This window comes from Rattus norvegicus, chromosome 1 (genome assembly GCF_036323735.1).
Source record: "Rattus norvegicus strain BN/NHsdMcwi chromosome 1, GRCr8, whole genome shotgun sequence".
NCBI lineage: Eukaryota > Metazoa > Chordata > Mammalia > Rodentia > Muridae > Rattus > Rattus norvegicus.
In genome coordinates, this window is record NC_086019.1 from 213795608 (window position 1) to 213814665 (window position 19058).

At 53.9% G+C, this 19058-nt stretch overlaps 1 protein-coding gene and 1 long non-coding RNA gene across 4 annotated transcripts in view; one reads left to right on the forward strand and one right to left on the reverse strand.

Annotated features, from left to right (window-relative positions):
* Macrod1 (mono-ADP ribosylhydrolase 1) overlaps positions 1 to 19058 on the forward strand; it is a 156159-nt gene that overhangs the window by 120195 nt on the left and 16906 nt on the right. For all 3 annotated transcript variants that reach the window (XR_010063054.1, XM_006230677.5, NM_139337.2), the window contains exons 4-5: positions 7184 to 7213; positions 18909 to 19025. Coding sequence is in view for 2 of the 3 variants with exons in the window: in XM_006230677.5 (XP_006230739.1) it covers positions 7184 to 7213; positions 18909 to 19025 (147 nt within the window). In the remaining variant the exon portion in view is untranslated. The remainder of the gene's footprint in view (positions 1 to 7183; positions 7214 to 18908; positions 19026 to 19058) is intronic.
* On the reverse strand, positions 904 to 6637 carry LOC108349688 (uncharacterized). Its single transcript, XR_001836076.3, has 4 exons — positions 4605 to 6637; positions 2538 to 2636; positions 1422 to 1507; positions 904 to 1073 (listed from the first exon to the last, which is right to left on the reverse strand). It is a non-coding gene; the product is annotated as an uncharacterized LOC108349688 (long non-coding RNA).

Genomic DNA, 19058 nt, shown 5'->3' on the forward strand with positions numbered 1-19058 from the left:
GAAAGATCTTTGCTGAAGCTGAGGTCTGACTCACTCAGGAGCAATGGAAAACAGGCCAGTGAGGGCTCAAGGGCTGAGGGGAGCAGCTCCAGTTCCCCGGCTGCTCGAGGCCGGTGAGGCTGGGATGCCATGCCGGGACAAGGTGCACATACAGAGCTCAGGCAGACGACATGTGGACGGAGCAGCCTCCTGGGGCATGTGCAGAGGCTGTGCCAGCTTCAAAGTCACCGCTGTGCCTGCTTGCCCAGACTTTTCCTGGCCCAGGCACCTGCTCAGCGCTTTCCTCGGGTCACTGGTAACTGACTCTCTTCTCTGTGTCCCCCTCTCCCCTCTCCCTCAGAGGGCCACCCCCTCCTCCCAGGCATGAAGGACTTAGTCCCTGTCTGGGAAAGCCAGAAGGTCACTCGGCGGCTGCTGGCCTCGGACCAGAGCTTGTTGTAGCACCATTTCCTACTCCTGGTCTCCCTGAGGGGCTGGCTGGTGAAGAGCCTCACGTGGGGGAGCTAGGTTTAGTCCACGTGCACCCCACACAGTGGGCTGAGTGACTTGGTGTACACAGTCCTTAACTGTCCAACTCTTTCAGCAGTCATTGCTGAGGTCTGGCCTGGGGGCACACCTTTAATCCCATCAACTCGGGCAGCCGAGGCAGGAAGATCAAAAAGTACCAGGCCAACCTGGGATACAGAGTGTGTTCAGACCAGCCTGAAAGTGAGACCCCGTCTAGAAACAAGATAATAACTGAGCCTTGGTAGCACACGTCTTTAATCCCAGCACTCAGGAGGCAGAGGCAGGCGGATCTCTGCGAGTTTGAGGCCAGCCTGGTCGACAGTGCAAGTTCCAGGACAGCCAGGGCTGCACAGAGAAACCCTGTCTTGAAAAACCAAACAAAAACAAAAACACCAATGAGCTGGGGATGTGGTTTAATGGGAGAGCACTTGCCTAGCATGCAAGAGGCTAATAGTCAGTCCCCAATACTGAAAAAATGTCCCTCGACACACCTGCTATGAGCCAGAGCTCGGTGATGGAACTGCAGGTGTGGCATTCCTGATGTTAGTAATCAGACAGCTGCTTATCTGAAGAATAGGGAGATGTAGGGATGCTGGGGGGGAGTGTAGGGATGCTGGGGGGGAGTGTAGGGATGCTGGGGGGAGTGTAGGGATGCTGGGGGGAGTGTAGGGATGCTGGGGGGAGTGTAGGGATGCTAGGGGGAGTGTAGGGATGCTGGGGGGAGTGTATGGATGCTGGGAGGAGTGTAGGGATGCTGGGGGGAGTGTAGGGATGCTGGGGGGGAGTGTAGGGATGCTGGGGGAGTGTAGGGATGCTGGGGGGAGTGTAGGGATGCTGGGGAGGAGTGTAGGGATGCTGGGGAGGAGTGTAGGGATGATGGGGGAGCAGATGGGAGCCTCAGACTACAGGTATACCTGAGTAAGTCTCCTGGAGAGGGCAGGGTGATTTCTTCAGGCACAGTTGCTAGACCTGAGAACCTGGAACTTGGCAGAGGGAGGCACTAAGAGTTGGGAGAGAGATGGAATAATGTGTTGGTGGGGGCTTGCCTGGGTCCCATTCTATATCCTGAGAACAAAGGAGGAGCGCTCCTTACTCATGAAGTTCAATGGGCTCCTGTTGACAGGTTTGGGGGTTACTTTTTTTTTCCTTGATGGTGCTGGGGATGAAACCTGGGACCCTCCTGCATAGGGAGCTAGGCTTTACCTCTGAGATATACTCCCAGGCCTGGGACAGTTTTAATTGGGAAGCTGAGATAAAATAAAATTGGTTCAGGGGGCTGGAAAGATGGCTCAGTGGTTAAGAGCACTGACTGCTCTTCCAGAGGTCCTGAGTTCAAATCCTAGAAACCAGATGGTGGCTCACAACCATCTGTCATGGGATCCAATGCCCTCTTCTGGTGTGTCTGAAGTGTACTCATATATATTAAATAAATGAATAAATAATTATTTTTTTAAAAATTGGGGGGTTAGGGATTTAGCTCAGCGGTAGAGCGCTTGCCTAGCGAGCGCAAGGCCCTGGGTTCGGTCCCCAGCTCCGAGAAAAAAAAAAAAAAAGAAACAAAAAAAATTGGTTCAATTTACACTGTAAAGAGATCTCCCCTCCCCCACTGTGGCTCAGGGCTACCTCTGGGAAATGGTGGCAGTGTCTCCTCAGAGAGGTGAACAGTGCATATGCCTTGTCCAACAAACTCACAGCTGTCATATAGACTCTGCGCCTTAATTCCCCCACCCTACCTCCATTAAAAACCATTTTAAAGGGCTGGAGAGATGGCTCAGTGGTTAAGAGCACTGACTGCTCTTCCAGAGGACCTGAGTTCAATTCCCAACAACCACATGGTGGCTCACAACCATCTGTAATGGCATCTGATGCCCTCTTCTGGTGTGTCTGAAAACAGCTACAGTGTACTCACATAAATAAAATAAATCTTAGAAAAAAAAACATTTTAAATGCCATTATGTGACTTTTCAGAAATATATTAATATTACAACATTTAAAAACATTTCCTGGGGACTGGACATGGTGGCTCTCACCTGTACCCCAGGATCCTGAGGCAGAAGGATCAAGAACTCACGGTCCTTCTCCTTTAGGTACATACTGATTCAAGGCTAGTCTGGGCTACATGAGCACCCCTAGACAGAAAGACAGACAGACAAAAATGAGACATTCCTGTACAAGTGAAGCAAGGCAGGGTACCACCTTTGTCCCTGAGCTTCCTCTGATCTTTAGTGGCACTTGCTAAACTCTCGGGGGTGGGGGTGGGGGGGCTGGCCCTCTCCCTCTCACTGGCCAGTGGCCACCTGCCAGTACCTAACTAGGCCAAGAGCCCGGCCACAACTTGGAAGTCCCTACTCTGCAATCCTCAGGGATGGCAGTCACAGGGCAGAGTCCGGCCAGGGCCTGAAAAGGTGGAAGAGAGGTGGCAGGTCACATGAGCTGAGGGTGAGCACAGCAGGAAAAGAAGGTAGGGAGAACCTGGGCAACAGTGGGAGGCTTTGAGTGAGGCACCGCAAATCTCAGTTTTCATCGGTCAAAGGACTTAGCACTGAGTGGCGTGAGGGGCACTTCAAGGTCACGGGACTCAAAGCCAGCTGGCTAGATTCAGCAGAGTGTGGTAAAATCATCCCCATACCTGTCCGCGGAGTCTCATCTGCAGTGTCGATGAGATGACAAGCAGCCCCTACAGGGGGCAGGGGATCAGGTCTGTCTTAAAATCAAACGTGTGCACGCTGGCCTAGACCTGTACCCTATGATCTAGAACTTACGCGCCACCAGAGGTGAGAGCTGTTTGACCCACTCTGCTCTGCAAAGCCCCTTGTTTAAAAGCTAGATGCTTAGACTGGGCATGGGAGTGCACACCTCTAATCCTAGTACCAGGGATGGAGAGGCAGGAGGATCGCTGCATATTGAGCTTCAAGACAGACAGCCAGGAGCACACAGAGAGACCCTGTCTCAAAAATTAACAAATAAAAAGCTGGATACAGGGAGGAGGAGAGAGAGGGAGAGGACGAAGGGGAGGGGGAGGGAGAGGATGAAGAGGAGGGGGAGGGAGAAGAGGGGGAGGAAGAGGAGGGGGAGGAAGAGGAGGGAAAGAGGAGGGCTGAGGAGATGTTCGGCAGTTAGAGCACTTGCTGTTCTTTCCGAGGGTTGAGTTCAATTCCCAGCAAGCACAAAGGTGGCTCACAATCGCCCGCTGAGGGACTCCAGCAACTCTCCTGGCATCATCAGGCACACACATGTGACACACACAGACACAGAATAGTAAGTAAATCCTTTAAAAATAAGATAAAAGCTGGGTACTGTGGCATGTGCCTGTGTCCCTGGCTGTTGGGAGTCTGAAACAGGAGAACTGTCTGAGCCCAGGAGTTGTGGCAGATTGGGCAGCATAGTGAGACTGTTTATCTCGAGATAAACAGACATCTAGGAGTGTCATTTAATGCTCCCTTAATGTGCACAGAGTCCTGAGTTCCATCTCTAGCACGGAATAAAGGAAGCACCGGGGTTCACGCCTGTAATCCCAGAACCCCAAAGACAGAGACAAGAGAATTCAAAGTTCAAGGTCATCCTTGGCTGTTTAGTAAGTTTGGGGCCAGCCTGTGCTGTGTGAGACCCTGTTTTTAAAAACGATAAACAGAAACAAAAAGCCTCTTTTAATGGGCAAGTTGGCTGATCACAGATCCTCTTTTCAGGCCAAGAAGGTGCCAGGCTTCATCTACCCTTGCAACACCTGGCCCATCCCAGGCCTATCCCTCTCTCAGACCCTGACTGGGTGGACATCAGGCATTCACTTGCCTCTCTCCCGGGTCAAGACCACACAGAGCCTGGACTTAGAGCGTCAGGGAGGCGGGGTTAGTGTCCTCTTTGACTGGGGTCTGCTGCACCCAGCCCAGGTCTTGGCCCCTCCTCTCCTGCCCCAGCAAGGCTTCCTGCCAACCCATTTGGCACTGTGCCCTCTTTGAGCAGGAGCCAGCTTGTTTGCAGCCGGTGTTAATTAAGAGAGAGGTGGTGGGGGGAGGTGGAAAGGGCCGTGGAGGGCAGCTTCCGACAGCCGCCAGCGCTGCCCCAGGGGCTCAGAGGGCTTGAGTCAGGCCTGGACCCACCTGAGATGCCTCATCTCCCACTGCCGGGTTCCCACGCGGGGCTGCCGGAGTGCGGCCTCTCAAGTTTGCAGCCAAGCCTGCTGGGCGTGGAGCAGTTGAGGCTGAGGTAATAGAGGCTCCAGAGTGCTCCTCCTTGCTTTCAGGAAGTAGGTGTGGCCAGGAGGTGTAGCCAAGTTGTAACCTTAACCCCCCCATCTTGGTGGCCTGCCTTCCAGTTCAGAGAGACTCAGATTTAGTCTTCGTTTATTTTGAGCCAGGGTTGGTTTAGAATTCTTTACATAATAGAAGATGACCTTGAACTTCTGATCCTCCTGCCTCCACCTCCCAGAGTGATAAAATTACTGGCATCAGCTACTATGTCTGGTATATACACAGAAATCTGTATATCTGGAATACGTGGTTGAAAATCCAACCCAGGGCTTCCTGCACTCACAAGTCCATGAAGTACTACCGCAGCTCCTACCCCAACCCTGCCTACACCTTCACTGTCCCCCACCCCTTCCCCAGCTTCAGTTTCCTCCTCTGTAAAATGGGAACAGGAGGCCCTCTCTGGTGGCTTGGCTGTGACGATAAATGGGGTACTTTGCGAAGAGCAGCAGCCTATCTTGCTAAGAATGGGGACCAGAATGGGACCTCTGCACTCTACCCCTTCTGTGATCCTTGTTGGCTGACCTCTGACCTGGCAGTGTCTCCCAGCTAACTTGCCTACAGGCTCGGCTGGCTCCTTTCTCCGTTCCCATGGCCGCTGCTTGGTTCTAGGAGCTCCAAGCCGCTCATTGCCTCTGTATCTTAATTAGCTGCATGTATTAATCTTGAAAGTAACGTGGCAACTTGCAGCCCTGGGTTTTCAGGCTATGGAATTAATTATTCCCCAAGCGAAGAGCTGTCAGGTCTGGGAGACCAGCCACTGCGAGACACCACTTAGCAGCATCCATAGCTTCCGCAGAAAAGCCCTGGGCCACAGTCTGGCCCCTAACCCTAAAGCAGAAAGCCCAGGAAGGTGGGGTAAGAGTAAACCCTGGGAGGAGCTGAAGATCCAGCCTTGGAGCCAGCCCCTCTAGGCCTCTCACCTGGGCCTCTCACCTGGGCTTCTCACCTGGGCAGCAACTGGGTCTTGGGGGACCTATAGTCTCCCCTAGCTCTTTGTCTGGTTGGCACTTAGGCACGCAGACCTTGTGGCCAGAAGAGGACACCTGAGCAGGAGCAATCATCTGCACAGCACTAGCTCTGGCAGAGGGGCTGCCAGTCTCCCTTACCTATGTCAGCCACAGGGCCACATGGTAAGGCAGGAGGGGCAGCCAGCCGGGCAGAGAAAAATGTGGCTAATCGGGAAAGTGTCGGCCATGATGGCCGTCAGGCCCACTCTGCCTGAGGGACCCCCATCAGACCAGGCAGAAAGCAGGACACCTTCCAAGCAAGGCCAGAACTGACTCCTTTTCATGACCTTTGACCCAACCCTGTGTGCTGGAGTATGGAAACCGAGGCCTGGAGCCAGGCTGCCCTGCTCACCATGTGCTGGCTGGCACTCAGACTTCAGACATGGCCCGGGGCATGGGGCCTCCACAGTGTACTCCAGACTCTGTGGCATCCTGCCTCCTCCCTAGCTGCACATACGCTGCCTTCTCTCTTGTTTTTCAATTAAGGTCTACACAGTCCTCACTGTCTTAGAACTCACTGTATAGACCAGACTGGCCTCGGATTCAGGGATCCATCTGCCTCTGCCTCCTGAGAGCTGGGATTAAAAGTGTGTGCACTGTGCCCCATGTGCACTTCCCTCTGGTGGCCTCTAACTGTGTTACTAGGCAGCCTGTGGGCCATGAGGGTAAGGACCATGCATGCCTCCCCACACCTACGCTGAAGGCTGAACACTTCTGGGTCTCCAGGAACACTGTAAAGGAGAACAGGAGGAACACTGGCCGGGCAGTGAACACCCACAATTCCAACACTCAGAGGTGGAGGCAGGAATACTCTAAAGCCTTCCTCTGCTCCACAGTGAATTGAAGCCAGTCTAGAATTCAGGAAACTGTCTTTAAAAAAAATAAAGGGGGTGAGGTAGGGTCGTGGTGGTATGCGCCTCTAATCCCAGCAAAGGCAGGTGAATCTCTGGGTTCGAGGCCAGCCTGGTCTACAAAGAGAGTTTCAGGACAGCCAGGGCTGCACAGAGAAACCCTGTATCAGAAAAAAAGTAGGGGTGGGGAACAGAGGGGATCAAGATGGTTCAGTGAGTAAAGGCATCTGCCACTAAGCCTGACAACTTGGATTCGAACCACAGGATGAACTCTGTGGAAGGAGCAAGTCAGCTCCTGCTGGTTGTCCTATGTGCTACTTCTGGGTGGTCAGTAGCCTTGGTGGCCTTCCTGTGCCCCCACTCCCTGGTCCCCTGTAAGCCCAGACCCAGTAGGATCTCCCCAACCCCCATCATTGGCTCTTGCACGAAGGGCTGGGAATCCTATACCCAGAGTCTCAGGGCCCAGGCTCCCCACTCCAGGCTACCTGACTGTCCCTCTTTCCCATATGGCCCCCGCTTTGACCCCTTCCGCACTGCACCTAACCTGGTTTTGTCTCTTTCTGTCTTGCAGCCAACAACTCCCTGCTTGGAGGCGGAGGGGGTGAGTACACAGACCTTCCTGGTTCTCCTGTGAGGTTAGAGTAGGGGTGAGGTACGAGTCCGGTTTTGGTTTTGTCCTTCAGTCCTTCAGGACCGGACTGTTTCAGTGGTGTGCCCATTGATACAGCTAGAGGCCGGGCTTCTTTGTAGGGTGACCCCCACCTGAGCTCAAGCCTCCGGACTTGTACATGAACAGGCTGGGGCGGAGCCTGCTGCAGGTAGACAAAGCCTCCCTGTGTGGGGCTAGCTTGGCCTTTGAAAGCCCCTTGTGAATTGTCCTCAGCTTCTCACCCCCATCTCTGCATCTTATCCATTTCTGCACCGAAAAACCCCAGGTGTCCGCCAGTTAGTACCTCAGGCCAGCACAGGGCAAGCGCTACAGCACGTGATAGGGAAGGGGTGAGAGACGGGACGAAGGCCAATGCCGCAGGTGCCTCTAGAGGGGCAGCCCTGTGGCCCCACATCTGCCTCGACTAGCCTCCCGCCACCCACTCAGGCCCTCAGCCCTCAGCTGCCCGGCAGCCACTGTCTACACAGCGGCAGGATGATTGGTGAGCCAGGGGGCAGGGGTTAATGCGCCGTGGGATAAATCCCGGGGGCCATGTTTACGGCAGCGGTGGCGGGGCCCAGGCCAGGTTTTAAAAGGGGGAAAAATAAAAGGGGCAGCGAGGTCAGGAATAAATAAGCACAGCGCTAAGAGCTGTCGGTGACCAGCCAGGATGCAGGGGGCTGTTTGTGACTGAGGATGCTTTCCCTCCCTCCCCACTCTCCTCTAGCTGTCCCTGTGGAGGTCACCGCTTCCCAGGATGGGGATTTGGTGCCCATGGATAGGCCCTTGGGGACCTCTTTGCAAGCCTGCCCTTTAAGAGGAACAGGTCCCTCCCCCTCCGTGCTTGGTGACACCATGCTCCAACCACAGTACCCATCCCACGCCCATTCATTCATCACTCTGTGCTCAGTGCCTGTTGTGTGCAGGACTGTGCACACAGACGACAGACGGGCCCTGACAGGGTAGTGGTAGATCCAGGTATGTCAGGGCTCAGCCAGAAGGGCCTGCTCAGCATGAGCACCAGGGACCTTTCAGGAAGGACGGTAGGGCCTGGACTGACAAGGAGAGGTGGAAAGTGGTGGGGACAGACAGGTAAAGGCCCAGAGATGAAGGGAGCAGGGTATTGAGGAGCCTTAGCTGACCAGAGGCCTCAGGTCCCAGCCAGAAGGCCAGAAGAGCAGCAGGAACACCTTGGGAGGAGCTACAGTTTTATCGTTTCCTCTGGGGAAGGTAAAAATGAGGGAAGCATGAGAGCCTCTCGGCTTGCTGTTCTTGACCTGCTCAAAACCTTCACACCCTTCAGAATCACACCTAGGGCCCTCACTGTGTCTCAGAAGGCCCAACTACCTCTCACACTCACCTCTGTCTCAGACTCCAGGCCTTTCCCACCAGGCTACAACCACACCTGCCGCCTGCCTCAGGTGCACTCTGCCTCAGGGCCTTGGGGGCCCCTGCACTGACACTTCCTTCCATCCTTCTCTAGGGTTATGTGGGGTCCTGTGTCTACTCCGCCACAGGGCTCGGCCCCTGGGGGAGGCGGGATGCAGGACATTTGACTGTGCTTACCCCATGGCATAGTCGGGTGGGTGTCGGGTTGTAGGGAAGCTGAGGGGCAGCACGATGGGGGGGTAGGATGAAGGGGGGGCCGTGTGGAGAAGCACAGTCTGAGGTGCTGGACACAGCTGGGGGCCCCTGGGCCTGCAAGGGGGCCGGGCTGTCAGGTTCTCAGGCTCTTGGGCATCCAAGCATCGCTGCTAGATGCAGAGGAAGAGTTGAGGATGGAGTTGGGGTCTGCGAGCTGGATCTAGCCCATGGCCAAGGGGGAAGAGGGAAAAGAGGGGGAAGAGAGAAGTCCAGGCTGGGGAGAGTCTTTGGCTTAACAGCAGTAGGCTTAAGCTTGGTGGCAGCCACCACTGGGAGCACAGGCAATTAGACAGCAGCTCTGTAGGCGAAGGCCTTCTCTGTGGCTCCCCACTGCGGATCCGGATGAAGAGGTGGTCTGTGGTTTTAAGGCATTTATTGTCGTGGTGAAAGGTGGATGAGTAAAACCGTACCCCGCTTCTCAGGGTGGGCCTGAGATTAATACCTTTTGCAGGGAGGACTTGGGTACCTCATTATAATGGAGGTCTGTCTTGAGCCTACGTGACCTGTGGTCACATCCTCTACCTGTGGAGGATCTTGGGGCATTGCCCTTATGTGACTGATGGCCACAAATCTGTGGAGGGCTGTGGCTAGGGATGGGGCTTGTTTTCCCAGGAGTCAGGTGAACTGCCTACAGTCCCTTAGGGTCACCAGGGTTGTTAGCATTCTGTCTAAGCTCCACCCTAACAGTTACCTGGCAACAGCCAGGTATGCCTGACTCTATAAAAGGGGCTGCTTGCCCCCTCCTCACTCTCTTTGTTCTCTCTTGCTCTCTTATTCTTACTCTATTCCCGTCTCCCTTCTCTCCCCATTCCCCTCCACCTTCTCTACACATGCCCATGACCGGCCTCTACTCTTCTCCTCCCCCACCCCTGCCTCTGCTACCCTCTTAACTCTGCTCCCCATGCCCTGAATAAACTCTACTCTATACTATACCTTTGTGTGGCTGTTCCCTCAGGGAAGGGATGCCTCAGCATGGGCCCTCAGAGGCACCCCTTCCCCACACCTCTATAGAACATATCCTCCCCTCTTTATTTTTTTATAAACACATCAGGGGTTTCTAGCCTTTGCTTAAACGGGAACCAGGGTGTCTTTCCCGGTCCCACATCCTTCCTCATGTGTATGTGTGGAGAGAGGGTGGGGGGATGCTTTTCCTGAGGTTCTCAAGTGTCTCCATTCCCTCTTACAAGCCTTTACTTAAATGCTGGTTTCCCTGTGGCACCCACCCTGACCACTGGCTGAGGCTGCAGCTGTCCACCCTGGCTCTCACTCTGCTGTTGTTGTTTTCTGAGAACCACCCTCCTCCTACCACGTAGCAATTCCTCATCACTACCTTCACTGCCTTCTGTCTGTCCCTCTGAAAGAAAGGAGTCACCCGGATATGGGCCTGGACAGACTCTCCCATGAAGGGAGGGACTCACCCCAAGGGTAGCACGGAGAAGTAGGCTGGGCAAAGGGGTGGCTTGCGGATATCCCGGTGCCTGTCTTAAACCAAGGGATGCTCTGGCTCCCTTTTCAGCCTTAGGGGTGCAGGGAGGCTGGCTGGTGAGGAGATGGGTGGAGCAGTGACCCTGAGTAAATAGACTGTAAGTCCAGACTTTCATCTAAATGCAGCCAAGATTTATGGAGCCTCTGTGGCTAGGGCTGGGATATAGCCCTGCTAATAAAACTGAAGCAGGTGGAGGTAGAGGGCGGAGCTGTGGAGGGAGGAGGCAGAGCCTGGTGGGGCCTGGCATCTGAAGTTGAAATGTAGCCTGCCCGATACCTGGACATGCCCCTTCTTCAAATTTGACACATCTGTTACCCCATCACCAACCCTGACTCCTGGAAGACCCTGGGACCTCTCGTGGGGGCCTGAAGTTCCTCCTCTAAGAGCTCAGGTCTTTACCAGCTTCTATCTGTCCTCCAATCAGGACAGCTGAGGTAAACCTCGTCCCTTCAGCCACAGGCCAGCAGATACAGCCAAGCATCCTGCTGCGACGCTCTTGCCCCTAGCTCTGGGCCCTCGGAACATACTCATACCTTACAGTGCTCCACTCACTCTACCTCCAGAATGTCCTTCCTGTGAATCAGGACCCAGGATGCTGAGCTCTGGAGCCCCTCTCGGTGGCCTCTGCTCAGCCAAGTGGAGCAGACTCCGTGCTCTCCTATGTGTCTGCTCAGGACTGAGGGGCAGACAGTGGGTCTGTGGGTACCTACTCTCTGCTGGGACTCAGGACTTTGCACTCAAGTGACCCAATTTAGAAGTAGGTTTCTCAAGCAAAGAATGTTGGGACTTGGGTCTTAAAGATTGAATAGGAGCTTAGCAGACCAGCATGATGGAGGGAAAGTGATCTGAAGGCCTAAGGAAGTCCTAGTCTCCTGGTGGAGCTGGCGACCACCTGGGCCACTCTTTCCTGTGCCTCTGCCCCATCTCCCTGTGGAAAGCCAGTTATTGGCTCAATAAAAGATGTCCGAAACACTCTCCTATTGTATGGTAAGGAGGGAGGCGAGTCCTAAATCAGGATAGGGATCGACAAGGCCCAAGCACCTCAACTGTTTATTAGCACTGAGATGTTTACTTGGCGATGAGGAGCCGGCTTTCTCGGGGAGATTTGTGCGTTCTTTTTCAATTACCCCTCGTCTTTCTCTGCCACTTTTGCACTAAAGGGATAATAAATGTATCGGAGCATTTCAATTATTCATCTAAATCATGACTGCGCCTGCCATGGCCAAGTCTTAGTGACAGATTAATTCAGGGCCGCTGCCTCTGCCGGCATGGCCACCATCTCTGCCCCAGCCAGCCAGCGCCCCAAAGGGCCAACTCTAGGAGCCAGTTGGGGTCAAACAGGTCCTTGGCAGGAGGGCAAGGCAGGCTAGGAAGGGGGAAGGAGCCCTTGTACTCATCCTCTACCCCTGCTTGGGCCTTACAAGTAATCAGCCCCACCGGAAGCTATGGGAGCTCGGGATCTGCCCATCTGTCCCCACATCACCCTCCCCCCCCCCCAGGCCACCTTGCACTGCCCCACCCCTACCACCAACCACATCCCAGCACCACATGCTGGGAGAGGCCAGGATGGTGGAGCATCCCTTACAGCCATCCCCTGGCACAGGGCCTTTGTACCTGCTTCTCCTCTGCCCTCCTGCCCAGACTCCCTACCTAGATGATCTCTCCTGCTGGCCACACCCCAAAATCTAGGGATGGACAGCCCGCCATGTGTCAGCACTAACTTAAACTAGGCCCCGTATTCTGTTGCCCTTGACATTATTCAAGATCTGTTGGCCCCCACGCACACCGTCAGACCACTTAAGGCGCAAGCACAGGTGGACTGTCGCTGTGCCAAGCCTGTGTGTGCAGCCCTGTCCTCGCTCTCCTCACACAGTCTCCAGCCCTCAACGGCTGGCTGGCCCTCTCTGTGGCTCCTTTCCCGTGTATTCTATCTGCCTGGATCTTCCGTCCTTTCTAAGCCGCTCTCACTCCCTTTGGCTCACCATCCCTTTCTATCGCCTTTTACTCTGCTTTCTCTCTCCCCACTCTCCTTTGTCCTCCTGAGGATTAGCGAGGCTTCTGAGCATGGGACCCCAGTGTGGACTTCCTGCCAAGTCTTTGCAGGCCGCTAGCTAGCTACCGTCCCTGCTGCTAATCTGAGATTGTTTCTGTGGCCTCTGGGAAAGTTGGCATTGCTGCCCTGATGAACGGTGGCCTGACTCAGTGGATAACATGCCCTCCATAGCCTGTGGGCTGCCTCGGTGCTCTGGCAGCCAAGGTGTGTGAGGCTGCCCCACCCCTCTTTGACCACCTGTGGGACTCAAGAGCAGCAGGTAGCTCGAGAGCTCCCAAGAGCCACCCAGGAAGCTTAATGGTTGCACTGAGAAGTGTGGATCGCAGGAGGGGCCATCAAAACTGGCTACATACAGGGGGCTGGAGAGATGGCTCAGGGCTGAGAGTTCCTGAGTTCAGTTCCCAACAGCCACATGGTGGCTCACAACCATCTGTAATGGGATCCGATGCCCTCTTCTGCTGTGTCTGAAGGCAGCTAGACAGCTACAGTGTACTTACATATATATTAAAACAAGCAAAAAAAAAAAAAAACCCAAAAACCCCCCAAAAAGCCCCAACAACAACAAAAACATTAAAGGCTAGCTGCAGCCTGAGAGTTCTTCACACTCAGCGGGGCACATGTGTTAAGCTGATCCCCTGATGCCTTATCCACACTTCCTGCCCCCCAGGACTGCAGCCCTGCATCCCTGCCCCTGTATTCACAAGCTGGGACTCTCTCGCTCCTCCTCCCGGTATATTCTATTACCCGGGCTTCAGTGTCCTATGCTAGCCGCACATTTTGGACCACTGAGTGGGTGTGTTCACACCCCTCCCCACCTCCTGCCCTGGTCCGTCTTCTCATGTCAGCCCCGTTGCCGCTCCCCTGGTAGTGTGACACACAGAGCTGGCCTGTGGCCACCCCATTACACGTTTGCTATGGGGACAGCATATACCTTTCCAGGGCCGGAGAGTTCAGACTTGCTGTCAGAGTTAAGTTTATTGTAGATTGGCGTGAGCCACAAAGGACTGAAGGGCCGAAAGCGATAGGTCTTTCCTCCCCAGGCGGAGGCCCTGGTTCACCAGCTGCCCCTTCCGACCATCACTGCTCTGGAGAACAGTGCCATGGGAAGCTCCTCCCCCTGAGTGACACAGGGGCTATCTGCAGCTACATTTTGCAGATGAGGAAACAGAGGCTCCCTACCCTACCTATCAACTGGCCTACCAGAGTAAGGAGAGTGTGAGAATCAGTCCTTCTGGCCCCTGCCTCATGGCCACTGCACGCATGCCCTGCCCCCCCGCCCCCGTAGGCAGGATGCCACCAGGCCCTGTGCACGGCTGCTGTGGATCTTTAATAACTGGAGTGATTGCGCATGATGAATGAGGCCCGTGGTTGTGTACATAATGAAGCCCTAATGTTTTCAAATCCCCATTTAAGGAGCTGATCTCACCCCGTAATGAATGTCAGATCACATTGCAGGAGTATGGACCATCCGTCTTCTCCCTGGGGCGCCCACCTACCTGGGCACCTCCAGGATGCAGCCTCTGGAGGGTGGGCTCTGTGTCCTTCCCTGGGCCCAATGTAGGCCATGTCCGGAGCAGACATTGGAGGAGGGCTGTCCATGGAGTGAAGGACCAGAGAGGACAAGCAGAGGCTGTCTGTTTGGGTTCTAGCCAGGCGACATCAGTGTCTTGGTTTACAAGTTCTAGCCAGGAAGAGGAAGAAAGTGTGGTGCAAGCCAGGAAAAAAGGGTCCAGGACCCAGTGGATCTCCATAGACCTCTTGAAGGTTGGAGTTCAAAGGTCAGCAGCTCAGGACTCTGCCTTAGCTCCCCATCTGCTCAGCCAGGCTCTCCTTCTGAGAAGGAAATAGACAAGGACCAGTGCACAGGGTCTGACTGGCAGCTGTATGCTACACTAAGGTGTGACTGCTGAGAGCTGTTCCCAGGCCAGAGCCCAAGCAGGACTGACTGTCCAGATGGGGAGAGGTTCCCTATACCTTCCTGGACAGAGGACCCTGCCCCTCCCACACACAATAACCAGGCCCCTGCTCTTGGCCAAACCAGGACCATCTATCTAGCTGTGACTATTGACAGTGCAATAAACAAAGGAGCAGCCTCCTCCCAAAGGCCCACATGAAGCAACAAGGACTTGCTGACTGCTGAGGAAACTGAGGCACAGAGAGGTAGAGAGACTGTACCCTGGAGACACGATGAAAGAGCCCAGAAAGGGGGACTTGGTTTGGAAAACTCCTTGTCTGTGTCTGCAAGGCCAAGTTGGCTGTCACTCTATAAACTGGATCCCCCTTCCAGGCTCCTCCTTGCTTTTCACCTGGTGGGGAGTCCACAGGAGGCCAAGATAGGCAGGGCAGAGGTGAGAGCTATCCAGAATCCTCTCTTGCTCTGTGACTCATAGCTATGCCTCTCTGAACCTTTGCCTCCACTTCTTGTAAGACAGGCCCTAGCCCTAGAGACCTTGGCTTCTGTTCCACTTCCAGCTGTGAGATCTCGGAACGTTGTTGACTCCTCCTGGCTTTCAGTTGCCTACCTGCTAGTTGCCTCCTGGCCTACATCAATGTCCCCTACAGATCTTTGAACAACTAGGCTCTGAAATTCAGAGAGATTGAATAACTAGCCCAAAGTTACCAGCAATCTTTGGCCTGAATTTGGGGAGAGAGAAATCCCAGTAGGGGATGTAACAGGGCCAGCTCCACTGAGTGGCAGAAGGGAATGGGGATAGCTGACCCTTTGGCAGGGGTGCAACTGCCCTCTGAGTCCCCTAGGCCACTGGCTCCTCTTGTTCCTGTAAATAATTAATTAGCCCCTGCTCGCTTGTTTGTTTAGCGTGAGGAATGCTCCCCCACTGAGACACATTTATTGCTGAATAAATTTAAATATCTAATCTTCCTTCATGAATATTACAGCACCCTAAATAGAAGCCAACAGTCCTCAGCGCCTTGCTGGAGTGGTCCCCACTGGAGTGCACCTTGGTTGGTTTGCAGAGGGTCAGGCTCCAGCCCTTTCCTCCTGTCATGAGACAGCTCATACCAGCCCCTGTCCCTCCTTGCTGGGGAGAATTGTACTGGAACAAAGAGGGTAGAGTCTTCTGAAAGTCCCATGCTGCACTGCACGTTAGGTCTATCCACAGTTACCAGGAGGACGTCCCTTCGCATCTCCCAGGCTTTGAGGGACTGACTAGACAGGAGGGGAAGGGGCTGGGGTTCAGTGAGAGGTAGGGGTCAGTGAGAGCATTAGCAGGGAGAGGCCTGGGACAGAAGAGCCCTGAGTGGCCAGTGAGGCAACAGCTAGTGTCTCTGAGAGCACCTTGGTGGGTGGCAGTTGTATACAGCCCTATGGACAAGCTGCACAGTCCAGAAACGAGGGTCCCCAGAGCAGATACTTTTCTAGGGGATGTATTGATTCAGACAGAGGATGGGTGCCAGACTGCAGGGATGAAGAGGGCAGGGAGACAAAGATGGCAGAAACAGTTGCCAGCGGCAAATAAGCACTGGTCCACTGAGGGTAGCAAGGTTGGAAGCAAAAGCAGCCACATCATGGTCCCAGTAGAGTCCCTGAACCTTCAGGCCCCAGGGCGTAATCTGTGCCAAGTTTTAATATCTGGGCCTCAGCTTCCTCTATAAAGAAGGGGTTGGGGGTTGGGGATTTAGCTCAGTGGTAGAGTGATTGCCTAGCAAGCGCAAGGCCCTGGGTTCGGTCCTCAGCTCCGGAAAAAAAAAAAAAAAGAAGGGGTTGGCAGTTCCTTGGTGGGGTATAAGGCTCCAACAAGACCATCTATGGGTCTGGCTCAGCACCCCAAGGTACTTACTGCAAGGAGGAGGTGTAACGGGGAGGGATGAAGGCTGACAGCTCCACCACAATGGAGGGATGCTCATATCGGACCAAGTAGACAGAAGGATGCTGACCAGGCTTAGACTGAGCTGCAGGCCTTGGTGTTTGCTTGGTGAGAAAGGACTTTACCATTTAGTCTAACTGGCCTCCCTCTGCCTCCCAACTGCTGGGATTAAAGGCGTAAGTCACCGCATTCTTCCCTGGTGAAAAGGAAACTACTGTGGGACCGACATCAAGGCTGATGCGGGGACAGGTCTTGACGGCAGACATCCAGAGGAGGTGGGAGGATTGGGTGGGAAGGAGGGGCCATGCAGCTGAGATTTAAATTCCAGGGCCAACCTGTTTGGGGAAGGATAACACAGATATGGTGGCCAGGGCCTCATCTTTGGTTTTGGTCACAGTCATGTGGCCCAAGTCCTATTTTAAAAGTTGGGAGAGGGCTCCTGTGTCAGTTCTCTGTGCCCTCACTTCCCCAGGTCTGCCCCAAAGGACTGGCTGCAAGCTTGTTCCTTTTTTTTTTTTTTTTTTTTTTTTTAAAGATTTATTTATTCATTTATTATATATAAGTACACTGTAGCTGTCTTCAGATACACCAGAAGAGGGCATCGGATCTCTTTACAGATGGTTGTGAGCCACCATGTGGTTGCTGGGAATTGAACTCAGGACCTCTGGAAGAGCAGTCAGGTGCTCTTAACCGCTGAGCCATCTCTCCAGCCCGCAAGCTTGTTCCTTTGAGCAGGGTCTGTATTTCACATGATCCGATAGCCAGCCAAGGTCACCTGCAGGACACTTCAACTGGAGTAGCAGGTGGTGGAGTGCCTGGAGGCCGAGACTGACAGTCTGTTATGATAGGGGCTAAATCACTTTGCATCTGATCAAGCCCAACACTGCTTACCTAACAGGTATTAGAACCTGACTTCAGGGGCCGAGAACACTGTTGCTCTTGAAGAGAACCCAGACTCAATTCCCAGACACCACATGGTGGCTCACAACTGTCTGTAATCCTAGGAGGAGCCTACAGACACAGTGAACATACATGCATGTAGGCAAAACGTTCATACACATAAAGTGACGTAAGTACATCTAAAAAAGTAAAGTAAAAAGAATTAGAGCCTGGTATATCCCCCAAGCCCCTCACTCAGAGTGGAGGAAGGAAGGTTAGGAGTTTAAGTTTAAATTGAGGCTAGCCCAAACTACACGAGATCACGTGGTTCAAATAAATACCAAACCACAACAAATATGAGAGAGAAAAAAAGGTCAGTTTACTTGGCACTGAGGTGCAGCTCAGCAGTGGATTGTGCGTCCTGAGTTCAATCCCTGGTACCACCCTACCCTGCGACATTTATTTTTCCAACATCCTATGAGGTGGGCACTCCATTAGACCCAGAGAAGTAGTGATGTGCCCAGGTTACTCAGGCTGCTCACCCCCAAGCCCCATCGCTGCTGTTCTGTACGGTGCTGGGTCCTCTGTGACCCCCACAACAGTTACTCTGTGGATTTCAGGCTTCGCACAGCCTCCAAACTCTCAACACCCACTCTGCAGCAGAGGAGAGCAGGGGGCCTGAAATATCCTGCCCTGAGCCATTCCCAGGGCTCCCCAACTCTGGGAAACCACCCAGAGTCAGCTCTGAGGAAAGTTTTAAATTAAGTGTAATTGGAAACAGGAAACAGAAGAGAGAGGGGGTGTCCTGTTGGTGTGCCCTGATCTGAGCCAAGAAGTTAGAGGGATGCAGGAAGGAAAAAGGGTCTCATGTTAGGAGTCTGTAAAATGGAGCCAGGATTGTTTGTTTGCTTGCTTGATGCCAGTGCAGCCAGGTACCAGGCAGTAGACCTTCTCAAGGACAGGCCTGGGCTCCATCCGCCCTGCCATCGCAGGGGCCACTATTTGCAGTTGAGATCCTGGTAAAGCAGGAGAAAATCTAGAGCAGACGGGGCAAACCGGTACTTGCCTCAGCCTGTTTGGGCAAAGCTACATGGTTCTTGGGTGAGTCAGTGGCAGAGCTGCCTCTGGGCTTCTGCTGGCTTTGGAATATAGCAGCATTAATAGTTGTTTATCTGGGCCTGGGTCCCCAGGGTCACGGAGAATCCCAAGAGCCTCCCTTGGATAAACAAGCCCTGAGCCTGGCCTTAGTTAAGCAGGATGCACTAATGCTAACGAGTCTGCTAGTTGCCCCACCAGGGTTTGAGAGGCTACAGACACCTGAGAGGCCTGGTCTAATGGGAAGGAGCTGGAAAAGCTAGGCTCAGGCGCAGGATTGGATCTGCCATTGGAACTAGGCGGCCTCGGTTCCTCAGAAGGAATTAATTGAGGCTTGGAATTTGAAACGGCCTTGTCAAAAGGTGGGTTTTAGGATCCCACCAGATTCTTAGATCTGAATGACCTCAGGACGGCGCTGCAGGACCGAGAAGCCAGAGGGTGGGTCAGGCGCGCCCCCTGCCGGTCGCCCCCGTCTCTTCACTCCAGGGCTCACAGCAACTCCTTGGAGCCTCAGTTTCCCTAGATGTGAAACAAGGAGTGACAAGAGCAGCCTTGGAGAGAACTTCGTGATGCCAAGTGGGCTAATGCATAGCCTTGGAGTTTCTTGGGATTGGAGTGGGATGCAGGGGAACCCGACAGCTCATTTCTCCCGGTCCCCTGCAGTGGACGGCTGCATTCATCGGGCCGCGGGATCCCTCCTGACGGACGAATGCCGCACCCTGCAGAACTGCGAGACCGGCAAAGCCAAGATCACTTGCGGCTATCGGCTGCCAGCTAAGCGTGAGTGCTCGAGGGGAACTGCCCACAGCCACA